Raw genomic sequence first — 20,897 nt, forward strand, 5'->3', positions numbered from 1 at the left:
TCCTATGCGATGTGGTCTCTACCGTGGCCTTCGTCATTGCCTCCTGGTCTCCTGGGGCGTCGTACAGGAGTTGGTAGCCTCCCCAGGTCATCGATCGACTGGTTAGCTTATGGAGTTGGTGGCCACGATCCGGGCTCTGGGGTCGTGGCTCCCGCCGGCTTGGTGGCCTCTAAGTCAAGACCACCACGTGGATCTCAACCCGTAGTGGGTAGAATCGTACATATGTCTTGTTGGGTCGTATTTGGACGGCGGGTCACCGTACTAGCGGTCACCGCTGGGCGGTGTTGTCTTGTCTATGCTGCGTGGCGCAAGGATGGTGTCTGACCGGACCGAGATGACCACTGTCCCCTCGGTCCTTGTGGGGTCAGTGCAGCGTGTCCACTCCTGTCAGAGCAGGCGTGCTTGGCGCGGCTCGACCTCTCTCCGTTCCTCCTAGGGATCGGGACGCGCGGACAAGTCGTGGACCCTTGTGCGGCGTGCAGCTAAGGCAGAGGGGAGGGGTCATGGCTGACCTTGTCCTTGACGCCTAGCCTGGTCCGCTTGACTTAGCTGGGCCTCGATCGTTTGGGCCTTCGCTAGTTAGTTTATCGTGGGCCCCTCGGCCTGCTAACTAATCGATGCATTGAGACACCCGGTATAGAGTTCAGTTCTAAAACAAAATGGAATACAAAGTGTTTCGGTGGTCTGCACCCATACAAGATAGAGTGTTCACACATCATGAGGAATCTAGTCCCAAAGCTTGACGTGACAATTGATAAATCTCTAAAGATGAATTAAAATGCATGACATAATTAATCACTGAATAAATTTCTAAACTGCAAGTCATCTAAGTAACCGTACAACATGTTAAACTTCCCATCGTAATGCACACGTAACAAGTCGATGCACATATATATTTGCAAACATCAACATTTGTCTTATGAACTGTACTTTTTTAGCGAAGGAATAGTATTTTTCTCTCCTAACAAATCAGCCAGCAGTACTTTTCAACTTGTCTTTTCAGCAAAGTGAACAAGGCCATATTTTCACTAGTAAACAAGAAATTTAGACACCAACCAAGGATCACTATAGAGAAGCACGGGAGGTCCGAATCATCGAACCACGACTATATATAGGACGAAATAAGGCATCTAGGGGCCGAAAACTAGCAAGACACCAAAGGTTAGCAGGAGCAATTGAGAAGCGGATCCAAAGAGGAACAACAGATGTTCAAAGTAGGAAAACACAAAGAATTCATGTAATCAAAGGCAGCATTAACCACTGCACTTTCCTACACAAAGAATTTGTGTAATCAGTGGCAGCATTAACCACTACACCTGAGTACTAAATTATAAGTCGTTCTAGCTTTTGTAAATACATTGCTTTTGCTACTCACTATATATGTATTAAAAAGCCAGAACAACTTAATTTGAAGCGGCGAGAGTGCCTGACTGATGCCTAGTACAGATCACACAGTCACCTCAAAATGAAGAACGACAGACCAGCACCGATTGCATGTTAACAAATGTACCAACAAACAAGAAGACACAGATGTTCTTAGCACATTGCCACATTCGTTACTCTTTTAAGTTTTCATTGATAAACTCATGGAAAATTCTCGCCCAGAAACTTGGGAACTACTATCATAAAACATCTGTGCCCATACCCAAAAAAAAAAACAAATCACTGGTAACTAGTTGCCTGCTCTATTAGCAAACGCTACAACAAAGACATGCTATCCATTAACAGCTGTTGCTAGTGAAGCAACACTACAACATACACGCTTCACCACTTACAGCACTGCATAATTCTTCACCTCAAGGAATCCAACATCCTCACATCATGCTTCTTGCGCCTGCAACGGTGATGGCTCTTTTGCTCCCTAAAGTTATTGTCACCAACGATTCTCATTTTATTCATATCTGCAAAGGAGGGGGGGGGGAACGAACCATCAGGAAAGCTAGGAGCACACAGATAAAGAGCATACATTCCAACATAAGAGTACCATCCAAGAACATTTCCGGTAGTGGTAGCTGCAGGAAACCAATACCAGGACCACGAGTTCATGATGGAATGATCACAGTTGCACCAGACAACCACCAATTTTAATAATAAAAACTATCTTCAATAAATTGAGTGCAGCAAAAATAAAGACTGCCCATCCATCAAGTTCACACATAATAGCACCACTTGATGGCAATGAAGTTAACGAATGACGAGTTAATCTTTGCAAACGGGCAACATTTCCAATTCTGAAAGTATGGTCAAAAAGTTTTTTTCCCTTAAATAGCAATTTTGATTTTTTTTTTAGTTCCTACTCTACTGTACAAGCAGTCAAGCACATTGAGTTACCAAGGTATATGCAATAAGACATTAGACATGCATGGAACACCAATATTTTACATTGTAAAAAAGGTGTTACAGCAACCCTTCCAAGTCTGGAGGTACTACAGCTGTATAGCAATAGCCAGTACACTCATGGGTAATGCTACCTCATCATGTTGGGCTGACAATCAGACAATATCAGATCAGAATCACATATATGAGGACCTGGTCTCTGCGCAGGTGTGGAAGAGTTGTTTCTTACTTGTTCCCTCAAAATAAACTAGGAACACATGGAAAATTAAATATGTTCCCTCAAAGGGAGGTCAAATTTGATTGTTATGGCTTCACATGTATACAAAACGTGGCATTATCATTCACTAGGCAATCAAGAACTAGCCAAGCTATCGAACAACGGATCAAAAACAGAGTAAAGGGGAGGCTAAATAATGAAATGCCAAAAATTTAGTAGCATTAAACTAAATGGTATAATAGATGTAACAAGGAACAAAACCAATAATATTAATCTAAAATGATCAAGCAACATTTATTAGAACACCTTTGTGGATTGTGGGTAGGAAAATACCAAAAACGATTTGATCCAACCCCAGTTGCTCTGCGTGAAATTGCTTTCTCATCTACTTGTTGTCTAGTGGCTTAGGAGAAGGTTTTGAGACCGTTGGATCTTGGAGGCTTAGCCACCCCCAATTTGGAGGTAATGGCCTGGGCGCTACAAATCAGATGGCAATGGTTTAAGAAGACCAGAGCTGATCGGCCATGGACTGACCTTGAGCTTCCCTCGCATCCCAACTCCATAGCCCTTTTTACCATTGCAGTCACTACGGAGGTAGGAAATGGAAATAACACTCTTTTCTGGACTGATCATTGGCTGCATGGTTGCTCAATTGAAAATCTTGCACCAACAGTCTTTGCATGTGTCCCTCCAAGAATACGCAAGAACCGGACGGTGGCTGAGGCTCTCAACAATGGGGAATGGCCTAGGGAGATCCAAGGAGGCTTGTCTTGGGCTGGTATTAGAGAATTCCTACAGTTATGGGACTGCCTCATAGAAATTGTTTTGACTGACCAAGAGGATCGTCACATTTGGAGGCTCCTCCAAATCTGCCTATAAAGCCTATTTCCTTGGTGCTGTGACCTTTGAGCATTGGCGTCGGTTATGGAAGACCTAGGCCCCGGTTAAATGCAAAATGTTTCTGTGGTTGGCAAACCGAAACAGATGTTGGACAACAGATAGGCTTGCTTAGAGGGGCGTCTCTCATCCGGATAAATGCCCTCTATGTGATCAAGAAGATGAGACGATACAACACTTGTTAACAACGTGTGTCGTGGCAAGACAAGTATGGTTCAGATTGCTCCATCCGTTGGACCTAACAGATTTAGTCCCCCGACAAAATGAAAGGAGCTTTGTAGATTGGTAGCACAAGACAATGAGAAGAGTTAAAAAGGAACACAAAAAAGGAGTTAACACTCTAATTATTCTCGGCACCTGGATTATATGGAAACATAGAAATGCTTGTGTGTTTGAGGGGGCTTCTCCTTCGGTTAACATGATTTTGTGTGAGCTGAAGGATGAGCACGGCTTATGGTGCATGGCTGGTGCGAAGAAACTGCAGGGGCACGAGCCTTTGCCTGGACAAGCTAAGCTAGGGTTGGGTCTCCTTCGATGGGCTAACACTACACATATATATTAAGTGCTACTTCGACTGGACCCGAGCTGCAGCACCTCCCCCCCCCCCCCCCCCCCCCCCCAACCCACACACATCCCCCAGCCCAGGCCCTACAGGCGCCCCTGAAGGTACCTCCCTTCCTCAGCCATGTGCTTGGACTTTGCTGTGCTGCCACCATAGCACCACCCGAGCCAGTGGTCCAGACTTTAAACCTTGAATTTCACACAATTACCCTAACAGATCTTTGGTGCATGCAATAAGTTGGTCCATTTCTTCTGAAAGTTTCATGGTCTAGCAGCCTCAGCAAAGGCTGTGGTTCCGAAACTAAATAAGTGGACAAATAAAACAAAAGGATCCATGAGGATTCAAACTGAAACGTGAAACCAGACTTTATGACACACTCTTTCAGATGAATCTGCCATGAACAATACTTACCCTAAGCCAGCTCGCTAAATGTTACTTGCAACAAAGTAGTAGATGAGATATGTCAAAAATTAAAATGTAAATGAGATTCCATGCATACCAAAGCTAAATCTAGAAACAAATGGAAATGGAAACATTGGGAAAAGTATCAACAAAAAGACACCCAACATAAGAAAGCCATATCAAAATTAACCATATCACAAAAGGAATATTTGGTCAGGTTGCATAAACCCATGAGGAGTATCCATGCTACCAGTTCCAAACAGGGTTAGCTTTGACCTGATTACAGTTGCAGTACCACAGGATCAATCTCAGATATTTTGATGGAAAGGGACAAAAATGTGCATGTTAAGGACATACAATGTACAAGCCGAACTAAACAAGAAATCATGTTTGGACATTCATTGTGATTTGTTTACATTAGTACAATCTGAAGCTCACAGATCTCATCTAAAGGGCAGACCCAGTGCCGAAGGCTCCCACATGAGTGGGGTCTGGGGAAGGGAAAAACCGAGGCAAGCCTTCCCCCCACAAAATCTGCGGAGAGGCTGCTTCGAACCCGTGACCTGGTGACTCAGTGAGACAGCTCTCACCACTGCACCAGGCCTGCCCTTCCTTATAGATCTCATCTAAAAATCGAAATAGCTGGAATATAAAAGAAGTCTAGCGATAGTGTGATACTATACATGTACTCACACGCATGCATATAGAAAGCATGCCCCTCAACAGACCAAATCATCCCAGGTAACATTATACTTCATCGTAAATATAAGTCATTTTTCGGTTTGTCCCAAGTCAAACGTTTTTAGCTTTAACCATCCATAGCTAAAAATCATAGACTGATAAAATACATTGCTATTACTACTTGAAAAATATTCCCATAATATATACTCACTACGTCCCAGAATGATAAGCATATTTTGTGCAGGGAAGAGTCAGATTTTACAAACTTTGATCAACAATTGGTCGCGTTATATACAAGATTAGGACATTAAACTTGCATTAATATATATCAAAAAGTGCCTCTGAGATGATATTGATTCTTTAGCAAATGACAACATATTATCTATTTTGTATGACCTTTCCCTGGTCAAAATACGCTCGCTTATCATTCTGGGATAGAGGTAGTAGCTCTTTATATTTGAAACAACATTTTTATAGATACCTATAGTCAAAGTTCCATCTTGTAGGCCACATCAATGTCATGAACAACAAATATTTGTGATCTTGTTTTAAAAGGAAACAAATATTTGTGATTGGAATGAGTAAAAACTAAAAAGGAATATTAATCAGGCAGGGTCATTTTGTTAGCCATACCACTACAAGCATATTGTATGGATAAACAAATGCATTTCCCCTAAAAACTATTTTGACTCGACTAATCCACTGCAAATATTTATGATCAAACATCAACAGCAACAAACAAGACTTACGACACATTACGAGAACCAAGAATGGAGGAGCTCGATGCCCTATAATCATTTGATAATATCCATCAACACCAGAATCTCAATCTACAAAGTTAACAAACTAAGTTGTTGTTCGAACAAACATATACTAAATCAACGAAGTGCACACAGCAATGCTGTCAATAGCTCAGATCTATGTTGAGAGTCGAGAATACTAAAAGCTAAAACCAGTGACTATCCAAAGAAATGAATTCAAGGACGCTCATCACCTCCAATAACCCTGCCCCAGAACAGCTGCTGCCTCCCATCCTCCTCCTCTTCCTCTTCGTCGATCTCATCACCGTATCCCAGCTCCACGTCGCCACGGTACCCAGGTTCGCTCCCGTACCCAGAATCGGCGACCGTCGCCTCCGCTGCCGCGCCTACCCCACCGCTCGCGGCACCAATCCCAGCAACAGGAGCCGGGCCGAACTCCGTCGCCATCGGCACGTCCCTCATCCGCACCTCCCCGACATCCGACGCCCACATCTCCCCGCTGGAGTCAGTGGCGCCGCCGCCACCGGCGCCGCACGTGAAATGGAAATCGGAACACGTGCCGGATCTCCGGCGGTCGCTGCTGCGACCGGACACGGACCGCGAGCCCGCGCCACGGCGGCGGCGCTTGCGGAGCCCGAGCCACCGGAAGGATCCGCCGCTACCGCCCCCCGAGGGGGCAGGCGTCGGAGTCTCCGCATCAGGGAGGTGGGCCGAGGAGGGGGAAGCAGTGGAGCGGTCTGAGAGACAGGGCTTCTTCTGGAAGGGATGCCAGGAGGCGACGGCCTCGGCGAGGAGGAGCTGCGGCGGCCGCAGCTGCGGGGCGCGCGGTGCCATCGGCGCCGGAGGCGGGGACGCATGGGTGTTGGGAAGTGAGCATGGTGATCTCATTTTGTCTCGGCGGGGAAGGAATGTTTCATTTTTTTTTTCAATTAGAAATATATCAGCTATTCAAATAAAAAAAATCAAATATTAAAAAAAGAAGGCAAAATCTGAGTACTATATAACGATAAATAAATATATATATATTCCCTCTGTTCCAAATTATAAGTCATTCAAAGAATATTGGAGAGTCAAAGTATCTCACGTTTAATCAAATTTATATATAAGATAATAATATTTATGAAACCAACTAAGTATCATTAGACTCTTTATTAATTATATTTTCATAATATAACTATTTGATGTCACGAATCTTTATAATTCCATCTATAACTTTAATCAAACTTGAGATACCTGGACTCTCTAAGATTCTTAAAATAACTTATAATTTGTAATAGATTGAGTAAAAGCATCTCCGAGAGTTCCCTAATTTTTTCTTCTAAAAACTTGTAATTTGGCAACTCCTAAAAAGATATTGGAAGGGGAAAAGATAGTCATAGTTTTTAATAAATGGCATCTAAAAAATCAAATTTGAGGCCCACATCATCTCCACGCTGGTTCATGGCCGCTATCGGCTCAGAGGTGGGCACGAAGCGGGTCTCCATGCCAGTGTTGACGAGGAAGCCCGGCATCAGGGGCGGCGAACACTAGCGATCGGCGACGGCGACACGAGATGCTCGCTTTGCTCTTCATCAGTGGCGACGGCAGCCGCTGGGGTCTCGTCATACTCGGCGATCGGGGTGTCAGTGCCCGTGGCGTCGGCGCCGGGGACCACGAGCTTATTGCTATCCCGGTACTCGGCACCTTCCTCTTGAAATCCGTCACTCTGATCCCCGGCCACGGCTCAGCCGCGCCACCGGGCAGTCCCGCAGGTCCGTCGTCGAGAACTTCTCGATCGCCCTTTGCCCGCTACCCTGCAGCAGTGCAACAGGCGACACTGGGGATCAGCAAGAGATACATGGCGTCGTCGGCATGTATGGATCAGTGGTGCTTGCAGTAATCACGTATTGAAGGGTCTTTGTACCGCTACCAACGGCGGTGGCGTCCATGACGGGCACCGTGGCCAGCGACACCACCCGCATTGCCCTGATGGCGCCGATCACCTTGGTGCCGCCGACAACTGCGATATCCTCCATCAGTGTGCTCGTCGACGACGGAAACCTTCTCTGCACGGCGACACAAAATGGCGCGAAGCAAGAAGCCATGCCAAAATGACGACGGCAAGAGAGAAATCGCGCGGGGGACGAATACGTGCGACGGGAGCAGCGCGTAACTTTACGCCGGTTGGGATGATTTTTCCCAAGTCCTAAAAATTTGGGAAGATATATTAGGAGTTGTTGGGGAGAGATTTTTTTCAATCTTACTAAAAAAACAAAGATTAGGAAGGCATTTAGGATGCTCTTGTAGATGCTCTAAGATAATAAAAAATAGATAATAGTACAGATATAGATTTTCTATAAATTAAGTAAAACTTTTCAAAAGTGAGATGCGTAATTATTTTGGGAATGAAGTATTGCTATATATATTGATTTTTAGGCATACTCTAGGTTTGACTCGTCACTCATAATCATGTCTATTTGGTACCGCTCAGATTCACTGATGAAACAGTTTTTATTAGCTTTGGCTCGAAAACAACTTTTACGGTAAAGCTGGAACTATTTTAGAGAACCGTTTGATAAAACAACTTCTCCCAATAATTGACAAATGGATAAAATGGCCATAATATCTTTTTCTTTCTTTACCTTTTCTTTTCCTCCTCTTCTCTTTCTTTCCCATGTCGGTCTCTCTTTCTTATCTGAATGCTCCCTCGTCTCCATCTCTCTTTCTTCCTCTCCTCCGCCCCGTCCTTGCTCTGGCAACGGGCACTCGCGCTCGTGCTTGGGCTTGCTCCGACCTTGTCCTCCCAATGCAGCAGCGGCCCACCTTGGGTCCATGTTGCCTATGTCGCCCCGCCCCGCCTCGCCCCCAAGCTTTGCATCACCCCGTCTACCCTGTCCGCCACCCGCGTCCAGCGCGAGTGGGGGGCTACATGCCGATGTGGCAGTGGCTTTAGCGCTCGCCTGCCCCTCGCACTCCCTTTGCCGACCTAGGGGCAAATCCGCCCCTAGCGGTGCTAGGGCCCACCGAAGTGGTATTAAACGGGGATAAGCCACTATTTTCAAGTTCTTCCCGCATACATTCCAAGTGAGAACGCAATTTCAGGGGCTTCTAAGGTGAAACTGTTTAGAAATCGCCGAATTGGTAGGTGAAGCTAGAAATCAATCTCATAAGCCATCCAAAATTCCCTACCAATTACCAAACGGGTCTTAGACTGTCTCCAACAACCACGACTCAAAATACAAGATCTATTTGTCCTTTGGGTAGCACTACAGGCAAAGGGTTCAATACTTATTTTTGGACCCAAAAGATAACCCTTTCTGCAAATAGGTCTCCAAGAGAAATGATACTCAAATTTGGGTTATGCCTCTCCTAGCACCTAAAATGGGTCTTCTATATAGGTACTCAGTTGGAAGCCATAGATATTATATTAGAGACTTATTTTGGATTTTGGTTCCACAATAGATCTCCTATTAGAGAGGTGTAGGTCAGATAGCTGTTTTTTCTTTTGTTTTTGCAAAGGCTAAACAAAAACGGTCCATCAGACCAGCACTGCTGAAACCCACGGCAGCCCACGAGGCCACAACACGCCCACAACGTCGCGGTCCACCGCACGAATCTCGAAGCACCCCGCAGCCACATTCGCCAGCCGCCACCGCCAGCTATATCACCACGGGCTGGCTCCTGTCCTGTCGCAGGTTCGAGTATTCCACCACGCGGCGTCGCCTCCCGAATCCCGAACCTTCTCGAGGTCGAGGCCCCTCTCTCCCTCCCTCTCCCCTCGCTCCAGGAGGTGCGCACGACTAATCCCCACACGCCCCACTACTGGCTTTTCTTCCCTGTTTGCTCCGATTTTGTTTCGATGGTAATCGCCGCCCGTTCCTCTCGTCGTCTCGTCCCTACCTTTCTTTTGATTTGCGAGGGATCTCAAGTCAAAATCTCTCTTTATGTAGCCGTTCAGTTCGTTGCGGGAGTACTTGAGTAGACTCGTGGCAATCCACCCTTGCATGGTTCGATTAGGTTTTTTATCATCTTTTCCAGCTGCCATTCTGGCTAAATTGTTTAACCGAACCACCTCCGGGGCGCTCTTTGCTAAAGTTCGCCACGGCGCCCCATGCGGCCATGTTAGTGTGTTGTAAGGGTGGAGCTGCAATGATACTGAAACCATAGAAACATGATTGAACACGGTACAAGATTAACGGTTTAAACACACGGTACAGTGCCTTTTGAAATAAGAGTAATAAATAAATAAATAAAGGAGTGTTCAAAAAAGAAACAAAAAGGGAGATAGAGAACATGTTATAGACTCATAGTGCTCTTTGTTACATTTTCCGATGAAGCATCATTCCTTTCTTGGTCAAGGATGCTGCTACTTCATTTTCATTTTTTTGATAATGCTCAGCATATAGTTATGGCCCACCATGTTCTTCCTGTCGTTTCGACTTTCGACTAGGATGTTTTTAAATAAAATTATCTCTCTTGATATTACCAGTCTCCTTAGAAAATTGGTGTAGGGTTTTAGGTGAAAGACACATTCGTGGAGAACTATATTCTTTTGTGACCCTACGATCTTTTGCATGGTAAAATTGCTTTGTGCTTTGCCCCAACATTTTTCCCATTTATGAGATAATGATGTACTTATCCGTGTTGGACTGCAGAAAACAATGAGCAGACGCAACAGCCGTACCATCTATGTAGGCAATCTCCCTGGGGACATCCGTGAGAGGGAGGTTGAGGATCTCTTCTACAAGGTGGGTTGCAATTGTTTTACATGTATACCTTTGTCTGACTTTTCATTTTCCAAGCAAGTGTTAAGGTGATGTTTGGTTGCCCCTCCTAAATTTTAGTCGTTGTCCCATCGAATGTTTGGACACATGCATTGCGTATTAAATATAGGCTAATTACGAAACTAATTGCATAGTTTGCTACTAATTTGCGAGACGAATCTTTTAAGCCTAATTAGTCCATGAGTTGACAATGTGGTCCTACAGTAAACATGCGCTAATGACGGATTAATCAGGCTTAAAAAATTCGTCTCGTGGAATACTGACGGATTATGTAATTTGTTTTTTTTTATTAGTATCCGAACACTCCATGCATCATCCTCCCGACACACCTCCTACATTTTAGTCACTGGATCCAAACACCACCTTAGATTGGTCAGGGCATATGCTAATTCCTGCCCAGTCAATAACATTTTGTGTCTCAGCATGACAGCAATTTCAGTATCCTATTAATGTGAGAATGTAGTATGGAGCTGAATGTTTACATTTTTTATTTATGACATTAACTACTTCTTCCGATTCCAAAATATAAGTCCATCTAGTATTCTCTTAGATCACCAAATATAAGTCCATCACAACTTCGTGACATCTTTTACTCTCATTCTTCCATGTCTACACCTGCTTAAAGGCGCCTAATCAATGCAGTACACTTGTTATCTACCTTAACTGCATGGCAACAGGGTCATTGTACTCCTTACATTAATCTTGTGCCAAAGTCCAAATGGACCATCAGAGTAGTAGTATATTATCTGAAATTTGGTTGGAATTTTGTTTGAGTTCAATACATGTTTTTTATTGAGTTATATCAACTAAAGAAATGTCTTATATGTAGTTCTCTTTGTCTGAAGTAAACAATATTATCTGTTTTGCAATGACGTCCGATACCTTTTATTTTGTCTCTGCATCACCTATGCTTTTATTGAACCGTTATGACAATGCCTTTGACTTTTTTCCCCTTCAATGTATGATTGTGCAGTATGGTCGTATTTTGGATATCGACTTGAAAATACCTCCAAGACCCCCTGGATATGCTTTTGTTGAGGTGAGCATATTTTGCTATGGTCTGATTCTGTAAGAATAGTATTCTTTTATGGGGCCTGCTTTTAAATACGTACAACTGCGCTATTACTCTGTTCAGTTTTAAAACCTATTTTAGATCATGCTTTAACCATTCAAATCAAACTGACTAATATAATTTGTTTTGATGTCACCAAACATTTGGTGCTAACAAAAAAAATGATGCTTTTATAGTTTGAGGATCCACGTGATGCTGATGATGCAATTTATGGCCGTGATGGGTATAACTTTGATGGCTACAGGTTGCGGGTATGTATAACAAGCTTTTATTTAATGATTCTCCCAGAAGAGAGGACTGGTTTGGGTTTTCTTGCATTTGCTGAAAATCCATTTTCTACTCAGGTTGAATTAGCTCATGGTGGCAGAGGTCAGTCTTATTCTTATGATCGTTCAAGCAGCTATAGCAGTGCACACCGTGGAGGTGTTTCTAGGCGCTCTGATTTCCGTGGTTGGTACTTTTGTTATATAAGAAAGTTTCCTAGCTCCTCACACAGACTCTCAAGTTTCATTTCCTGAATCGTGCAGTTATGGTCACTGGTTTACCTTCATCGGCATCGTGGCAAGATCTGAAGGTAATTTCTTTATAATTCACTTCTTCCAGGACTTCTGCTAGAAAGAACTCATTTACTACATTTCAGGACCACATGCGGCGCGCCGGCGATGTCTGTTTCTCTGATGTATACCGTGAGGCTGGAGGTTAGTTGTTTGAGCACTCCTGAACACATTTTCTGCTATCTCATTTCAGCATATGGTTGTAAACGTAATCCCTGATTTTGTAATTATGTTTCCTAACTTATTGCTTCACTGCCCCTTTGAAGTATGAAATATTCAGGCTTTATCCTGAATTTTACATATTGATGATATCTGCTCCTTCTTCTTTCTTGTGCTGCAGAAACTATTGGAATTGTGGATTATACAAATTATGAAGATATGAAATACGCGGTGGGTTTAGCATGTCGTTTACTCATTTCTTTTCTTCTAATGTGAACTAAACCATTTTCTCTCATCTATTACTGTTTCAGAGGGTCTGTTTTACTGTTGAAGAGAGTGCTCTAATTAAATGTCTGTTCTTTCCTGTTTCATGTGTCATGATTTTACTCATGCATTTCCTCTTGCCATCGTGTAGATTAGGAAGCTTGATGACTCACAGTTCAGGAATGCATTTTCAAGGGCGTATATCAGGGTATGTATTCTCGTGTTTGCCCCAGTTTAGTTTTGGAAATTGTTACAATGCCTTAGATCATGTCTGTTTGATTATGAATTATGTTGATTCTTCTTGTATTATAGGTGAGGGAGTATGATGCTAGATCACGAAGCAGAAGCCGTAGCCACTCGTACTCAAGAAGCCCCAGTTACAGCAGGAGCAGGAGTCCAAAGTATGTAACTATGCATACATGCTGACAAATTTGATATCCAAGTCTTATGGCAGCACTAATTATTATTTGTTGTTACTTACTTAGATCTCTTTCTCGGTCACCCTCACCTGTGGATGAAAGGTACATGAATCTATGTCAACAAGAAATGTACATTTGTGAAACTGAAAGTGCTAATATTGTTTGAAGAAAACAGATTGTCAAATAAATGGTGAAACCAATCAGATCTTGTCCTGAATCATCTTTAACGTATTCTGCAGTACACCTGTGGTGCTCAAAAATATTGAAACCTGACTTACATGTCATCATTTTGTAGACTAGCTTGAAGCAGGGCCAGGGCGCATGTAACTGTTAGAATAAACTATTGTTTTCCTTGTGTGAACACAGCAAGGCAAGCCAGCGCCGAAAAGCCCCCTGCTGTGATACTGTAGCCGCTGCAGGTGCAGGCGCTGCACGGCTCACCTGCAGCACTGTAGCCATGCAGTGGCCGGCGCAGAGTCAGTCCTGTATGTTATCTAGTTACTGTTACAGCATGTGGGCTGTACTAGGACTAGATGGATAGAGTTGTATAAATAGACTAACATGGCAACTCAGTAAAGAGAGTTCAAATTTGTCATCTCACAGACAGGGCTTCGGCCAACGCTGGTGTCTTGTATTATGCGTGCATGCTCTGGTCTCCCTTCTTCCTCTAGCTCCAGCCATAGCGTGTGGGGACGGACAACGTCTGTTCGTGGTCGGCATAGCTAGTGGGTGCTCAGCAACACTAGCGGATGCTCGGCAAGACTGGTGAGTGGTTCACCCACCTGAGCCGGTGATCCTGTGTGTCAACAAGTGGTATCGGAGCCGTACAAACGCCGTCGCCAGACTAACCGCTGGCGATGACGGGCGGTTCAGAGATGGGCGACGGGCGATGCTGGAGGAGATGAAGGCGATCGAGGAAAACGAGACATGGCAGCTCGTCGATCCTCCTCCAGGATGCCGTCCGATCAGCCTGAAGTGGGTGTACAAGGTCAAGCGGGACGAGCTCGACGCCATTGTCAAGCACAAGGCGCGCCTCGTCGCCCGAGGCTTTGTTCAGCGCGAGGGCATAGACTTCGAGGAGGTCTTTGCGCTAGTAGCGTGCATGGAGTCGGTCTGTTTGCTACTTGCCTTACCAACAGCAAAGGACTGGCGCATCCATCACTTGGACGTAAAATCGGCCTTCCTCAACGGCGAGATGGCGGAGATGGTCTTCGTCAGGCAACCTCCAGGTTTCGCTGTCAAGGGAGAGGAACACAGGGTGCTCCGACTGCACAAGGCGCTCTACGGGCTACGGCAGACCCCACGAGCCTGGAACGCCAAGCTTGACACCACGTTGGGCGAGCTTGAGTTTCAACGGTGCACAACCGAGCACGCGCTCTACACGCGGCGACGGGGGAAGGAGGAGCTCGTCGTTGGCGTGTATGTGGACGACTTAGATCGTCACCGGCGCGCGCACGGAGGACATCAACAGCTTCAAGCGCGAGATGGCGGCTCGTTTTCGAATGAGCGATCTCGGCACACTCTCCTACTACCTCGGCATCAAGGTGAGACAGGGGAAGGAGAAACTCACGTTCGGTCAGAGCGCGTTTGCCTTCAAGCTGTTGGAGCGGAGCGGCATGGCTGAGTGCAAGCCATGCGTAACTCCGATGGAGGAGCGACTGAAGCTGACGAAGGCCAGCACCGCAGCGAAGGTGGATGCAACACTCTACCGGAGTATCGTCGGCGGTCTGCGCTACCTAGTCCACACGAGGCCGGACATTGCGTTCGCCGTGGGCTACGTCAGTCGCTTCATGGAGGATCCCAAAGATCACTGGGCTGCGGTGAAGCGGCTACTGCGCTACGTCAAGGGAACGGTGGATCAAGGGATCATCTTTCCCAACACTGGCGGAAGTAGGCTGCAGCTCACTGTGTTTAGCGATGCAGACATGGCGGGGGACATCGACGGACGACGGAGCACCTCTGGCATGCTCGTCTTCCTTGGGTCGGCCCCAATTTCATGGCTATCGCTGAAACAGAAGGTGGTGGCGCTATCTACGTGCGAGGCAGAATACGTAGCGGCGGACACAGCGGCGTGCCAAGTTGTGTGGCTACGCCGGCTGCTGGGCGAGCTGATCAACGTGGAAGCTCACCCACCAGCACTGATGGTGGACAACCAGCCCGCCATCGCCCTCGTGAAGAATCTGGTTCTGCACGACCGGAGCAAACACATCGACATGAAGTTCCACTTCCTCAGGGACTGTGTCGATGGAGGGCAGATCGTCATCGAGTTCGTCGAAACTGGTCGGCAACTCACGGACGTCCTCACCAAGCCGCTCGGACGTCTTCGACTCATGGAGCTGAAGGAGATGATCGACATGAAGGGGGTATAAGGGATAGTAGTAGGTTTGGGGAAAGAATTGTTAGAATAAACTACTGTTTTCCTTATGTGAACACAGTAAGGGAAGGCGCCGCCGAAAGACCCCCTGCTGTGATACTGTAGCCGCTGCAGGTGCAGGCGCCGCACGGCTCACCTGCAACACTGTAGCCATGTAGTGGCCGGCGCAGAGTCAGCCCTGTATGTTATCTAGTTACTGTTACAGCATGTGAGCTGTACTAGGACTAGATGAATAGAGTTGCATAAATAGACTACAACAGCAACTCAGTAAAAAGAGTTCAGATTTGCCATCTCATAGACAGGGCTTCGGCCAACGCTGGTGTCTTGTATTGTGCGTGCATGCTCTATTCTCCCTTCTTCTTCTAGCTCCAGCCATAGCGTGTGGGGACGGACAACGCCTGTTCGTGGTCGGCACGGCTAGCGGGTGCTCGGCAAGACTGGTGAGTGGTTCACTCACCTGAGCCGGTGATCCTGTGGGCCAATAGTAACAACTGATAGGAGAGTGCCACATTAACTTAATTATTTCCTACTATCTGATATACTCTTGTCGAACAAACAAAATGCCCGAGCTGAGAGACTGCATTGTACATACTTCTGCAAATGCAGCTCTGAATTTTTAAGCATGTGCTCTAGCCTAACCATATAGAACATGCTGAAGGTTTGGCTCTATCACAAACTTCTAGATAAATCTTTCAATGTTGTAGCAGGGAGTATTGGATCCTTCAGAAGCATGTCAAATTGAGAGGGTATAGAAAGAGGTGTTACCAGAATTTTACCTTCTTTTGAAACAATACTTTTGTCACCTTTTCCTGCTGTACCAGTCATCTCCATAGCGTGGCAGAACCTCTTTGTTTCTTTTTCCTCATGGAAAAGCTTCAGCCCTCTCCTTATTTATCAACTTCATACATCATTAACCCAGAGCTCTTTTTTTCTGATTATAACAACACATTTTTCCTGCTTTATATCTTAAAAGTAGAAAAAGACTACAGATAAAATTCACATATATTCACCTCAGATTTTAATAATAATAACATATTTCAAAATAAAATATTTTTTCTGCTTTTTGTTAAAGCAAGAAGAAGAAACAAAGTTCGGTGCCAGAATTTTAACTTGATATACTTTGGAACACCTCCTGAAATCACCTGTGATATGTTTTCTTGGTGTACCGTTTCTCTTTAAATTAGCATAACTTTTTGTGATGTACTGACTTCTCTTTAAATTAGTATGACTTGAATTCTCTGTGGTTCAATGATTAAACATACAGAGCTTGTTGGCTAACCTCCACTGTTCAAGGTTTGCTTTTGTTTTTCCTAGATTTGGCCATGCGGCGATCTGGGGACTGCATTGATATAATATTGGATGTTTTGAGAATCGGAGTGGATGGTTTGGGACTTTGGATAGTAGAGCTGGATTGTGATGCATGTATGACAAGTGGGCTACGACCAGTCCTAGGAGCAAGATAGGACTGACAGTAAGAAAATGTGAAGTGAATCTTGTGGTGTTATTAAAACAAATGTCTACTATTAAGTTCAATGACTCCATATAAATGAACCTTAATTTGTAAGTTTGCGTTTTTGTTTAACTAACGCTGCCATCTTAGTAAAAATTCCTATGGTGCCTTTTGCATTATGGCTCTCTGTAGCCATTTCCTTGTCAAGGTTCGCACTAGCCAAAGAAGTTGGCATTAACAACAAAATTCAATATACACCTTGCTTTGTTTGCTTATTTGCATTCCAGTTATGACCAAATTACCTGATAGGCTCAAAACTATATTATTTTTCTGGGAGTATTAAGCATAAACACCAAAATGTGTACTTACATTGCAGCTTCCCTCCTGTTTCAGTTCATTCATATGTTGTGGAACGTTGCCTCTTTATGCACATCTCAAGTTGCCAGTTTAGTTTTGATCGCAATTTTATATACAGATCAGAGTGCTATTAACGCATCATTAAGTAATGGAATTTGTTTCTGGTACCTTTTGCAGATCGCTATCGAGATCTCGATCCCCAGTTTCTTCTGTAAGTATCCCAAGCTCATTATAACCGAGTTTGTCATAATTGTCTTGTTCAATGCAATTGGTTTAACTCTTTTGCAGCCTTCTCATGCAAGATCTGCGAGCAGAAGCCCTAGGAGCAGAAGCACATCGCGTTCTCGGTCTCCTGTAATTGCAAGCTTCCAAAACAATCACTTATTATGTTGCTATATTAACTTTCATGCTTATATTTAGTATGTTCTTGCTGGCAGGTGAGATCCGATTGAACTTGGGAGCCCTTGAAGCAGTGAGCAGCTCCAGGGAGAAGAAAGGAACTTGAGAACATGCCGTGCCATCACAATGGTCCGAGTGATTATGTTGTTGCCAGTGCTCCCCCACATTTGGGAGGTCTCCTCTTATTTAGACGGAGCATTTAATAATTACATTATATTGCTAAAGAGAGACTTATTATGCGTAGCATACCGGTGTAGACTGAACTTTTCTGTCCTCGTGTTATTGGCTCCTGGAACTCAATGTTTTATCAATTTTTTTTACAAGACTCTGGTTTTATCATTGTACCCATAGTAAAACCTATAGATGTAGTACGGGTATGCCGTATGCGTCTATGTTCAATTGGTTGCATGTAAACCTGGATGCATGTACGCAGAGCTGTTTGGTTCCATGGTGTGGTGTTACAATGTTCCAAATTTGAGATTCTTTGGAACATGTAGCATCGTTGTGCAACTTCGATCAGATTTGGCTGAATTCTGGTAGTTTTGTTCCTTGCCCTATTGAGCCGAAGTGGGTGTGCAAAGAGTTTGCTGATGACAGTGTGCCGACTCCGTATCATTTTGAGTTTGAAATTGGTTGGATTTCAAGTAAAACTAACAGATATGTCTGTCTGTGGATTGGTAAATATGTCCGTGTGTTGCATTCGGGAAAAAAGTCTAGCTACAAGTCTAACCCAACTAACATGGTCTAAAAGAAATCAAACATGCTGTTGGGTCTTAATTTATCAATAATCAACCATTGTGTATGCATTAGGTTTTACCATTATTCGATCATTATGTACGCATAGGTTATAGGATACCTGATTAAAGTACATTTTGTCAGAACATCACTCTAAGACAAGACACGACTCTCTAAACTCCCTCCCCTTCCAAAGCTCTCAAATGCGCTCTGGTTCTGCCCCCCTCCGTTCCGTCCTCCGGCAGCCTTGGCGGTGGTGAGAGAGAGGTAGCCGGGCCTCCCGTCTTCTAGATTAGTTCCAAGTAAGTTTGTAGCTTCAGCTTTACTTAGTGCTATGTCAAGGACAATGGATATCCTCCTCTCCTTCGCCCTGCTGCTGGTGGGTAGACCCCTAGCCAATGAGGTTGCCGGTAGTAATGGTCTCCGCTGGCACGACAAGGTGAGTGAAAGAACAAATGTTTATTTTTTATATCGTTTTGTACCCTTGTTTTTTAGCATCTTTGTATCAGTCCCCCGTGAGTTGGCACCGGAGCTGTGCTTTGGGGAAGAAAGGGGAAAAAATAGGAAGAACAACAATAATAGAGTGCTTAAAATTGTTTTACAATTTCTGTTCATATCCTTCGTCTCTTATTCTCTCCTACTTACAAGACTCTTATGTGAAAGAACTTTGCTAGGAAGACAGTAGAGCAGTTATCCCATGTAGTATTTCTATCTTTGTTGGTGTAGAACCATTGCTTCGCCTTCCCCAAAAGTGAGAATGGGAAGAGGCGAAGTAATATGGCATCTTAGGTCACTCCTTTGATGATGAAAGTGTTACTGATCTTTAGGAAGTATTGGAGATATGCACTCGTATCTTTATGTGCCTTTCCACAAAACTGGCTTGCTTGCACCATGTTGATGAGGGTTGGCTTGAGCTCAAATCCATTATCTTCGACATTGACTGTTGGTCTAGTACGGATGTTGGCTGTAGTTAGAGCAGAGAATTCACGGAGAGTCATGTTAGCTATGGCTTCAAATTCATGTGTTAAGCTTTGCCTTATATGGTTGTCTTCTGACTATAAAGCTAGAACTTTCTTGAGTTTAGCTCTAGTCCTCCTGATTAATGCTTCTAGATCTTCGACGTAGTTTGTCGAAAGGTCAAAACCTGTCATACATTACCCTGCATAAGATACACAAGTAGACAAAATAAGGGTAAGCCTGTTTGAGCAGAGGTCAATGATTTTTCTCGATCACATCAATAAGTATAAGTTTATCAAAACTTCCTTTACCTAGCTACCTTCCCTGGCAACGGCGCCAGAAATACTTGTTGGTACTTATTATCTTGTTTAGTAGCCACCTATTATAAACCTATATCTCCTAACATTACTTTACTAGGTTGTCATCCATAGTGCAATTACACTGGCTAAGGTTATCTTTATATCTACACATAAGGGATATTACTAAGGAAGATTAAGAATAGAGCTTGTTCTTCCTTCGTAACCGAACTCTACTTGCACCTATATTCGGGGAGTGGACTACAAAGAACTCAACGGGAGTGTCACATCTGTGATCTACCACATGACCTAGAATATAAGGTGTATCCATAGATAAACAACGTATAAGCACTATGCTTACACAATGTCGACCACCCACCCCATATACTTTAGAGTGAACGCTATACGAACTTATGCATAAACATAATGATAAACTAGCTATACTAAGTATATAATCAAAGTAGACGTTGAACATTATAACAAAGAACATGAATAAGATGAATACTAATATTGTCATAACAATTGTAACTAGCATATAAAAATAATGGAGGTACAAAAGAGAGGGGGTACAAAGATTGTACCAAACCACTCTCTTGACACGATCAGAAATCCAAGCGAAGCCTGCTTGCCTCCCTCTAGACCTAGCCTAACTAGTGTAACACCCTCGGTGTTACACTATAAATTATTTACTAAAACATGTCATGAGCATCATGTTTATGTGTTAATGCATGTGTTACACTGTAAATCATTTACTAAAACATGTCATGAGCATCATGTTTATGTGTTAATGCCTGTAATAAAGAGTGTAGATCAATTTCCGTAACTCAAAACGATCAATGGAAATGCGAAATGAAAGTTAATTCAATAGTCATGTTATATCACTTAGGGTTTAAAACCAATTTTTTTAGCAAAAATGCTATAGAACATGTATGTGATACTTAAATAAAGTTTGAAGTACAAACTTTGTAGATGATAATGAAATACCGGCGGTCGGAAAATAATATTACTAGCTAAGATTTCCAATAGCTTAGAAATGCAATTTGAAATAGAGTTCAACTCAAAACTTAGAAAAAATTCAAAGTTTGTTGGCAGTTAGACATTGCTATGTTTAGCAAACTATTCTACGGAATTGGGTTAAAGAGCAATGTAGTGCTATAGCTTGCTTAAGTAGCCTCATATGCCATCTGGAGTGTAGTGAAGACCGTTTATGTTTGGGAGTAACGGGTTGGTCGCGGTAGAAG

At 43.9% G+C, this 20,897-nt stretch overlaps 1 protein-coding gene across 1 annotated transcript; it reads right to left on the reverse strand.

Moving 5' to 3' along the window:
- Nucleotides 1-1,533: 1,533 nt before the first annotated feature.
- LOC136452102 (uncharacterized) lies at nucleotides 1,534-6,745 on the reverse strand. Its single transcript, XM_066452743.1, has 2 exons — nucleotides 6,091-6,745; nucleotides 1,534-1,901 (listed from the first exon to the last, which is right to left on the reverse strand). Exons 1-2 carry the CDS (start codon nucleotides 6,743-6,745, stop codon nucleotides 1,792-1,794), a joined length of 765 nt encoding a protein of 254 aa, XP_066308840.1. The 3' UTR covers nucleotides 1,534-1,791.
- Nucleotides 6,746-20,897: the final 14,152 nt, after the last annotated feature.

This window comes from Miscanthus floridulus, chromosome 5 (genome assembly GCF_019320115.1).
Source record: "Miscanthus floridulus cultivar M001 chromosome 5, ASM1932011v1, whole genome shotgun sequence".
In the NCBI taxonomy this organism is placed as follows: domain Eukaryota; kingdom Viridiplantae; phylum Streptophyta; class Magnoliopsida; order Poales; family Poaceae; genus Miscanthus; species Miscanthus floridulus.

Bases quoted from the DNA above. Each gene is read 5' to 3' on its own strand.
- LOC136452102 (XM_066452743.1), bottom strand. From the start codon at position 6,745: ATGAGATCACCATGCTCACTTCCCAACACCCATGCGTCCCCGCCTCCG. The intron at 1,902-6,090 runs GTGATGAGCGTC...CCTCCTTTGCAG, and splicing joins CTGGGGCAGGGTTATTGGAG to ATATGAATAAAATGAGAATC.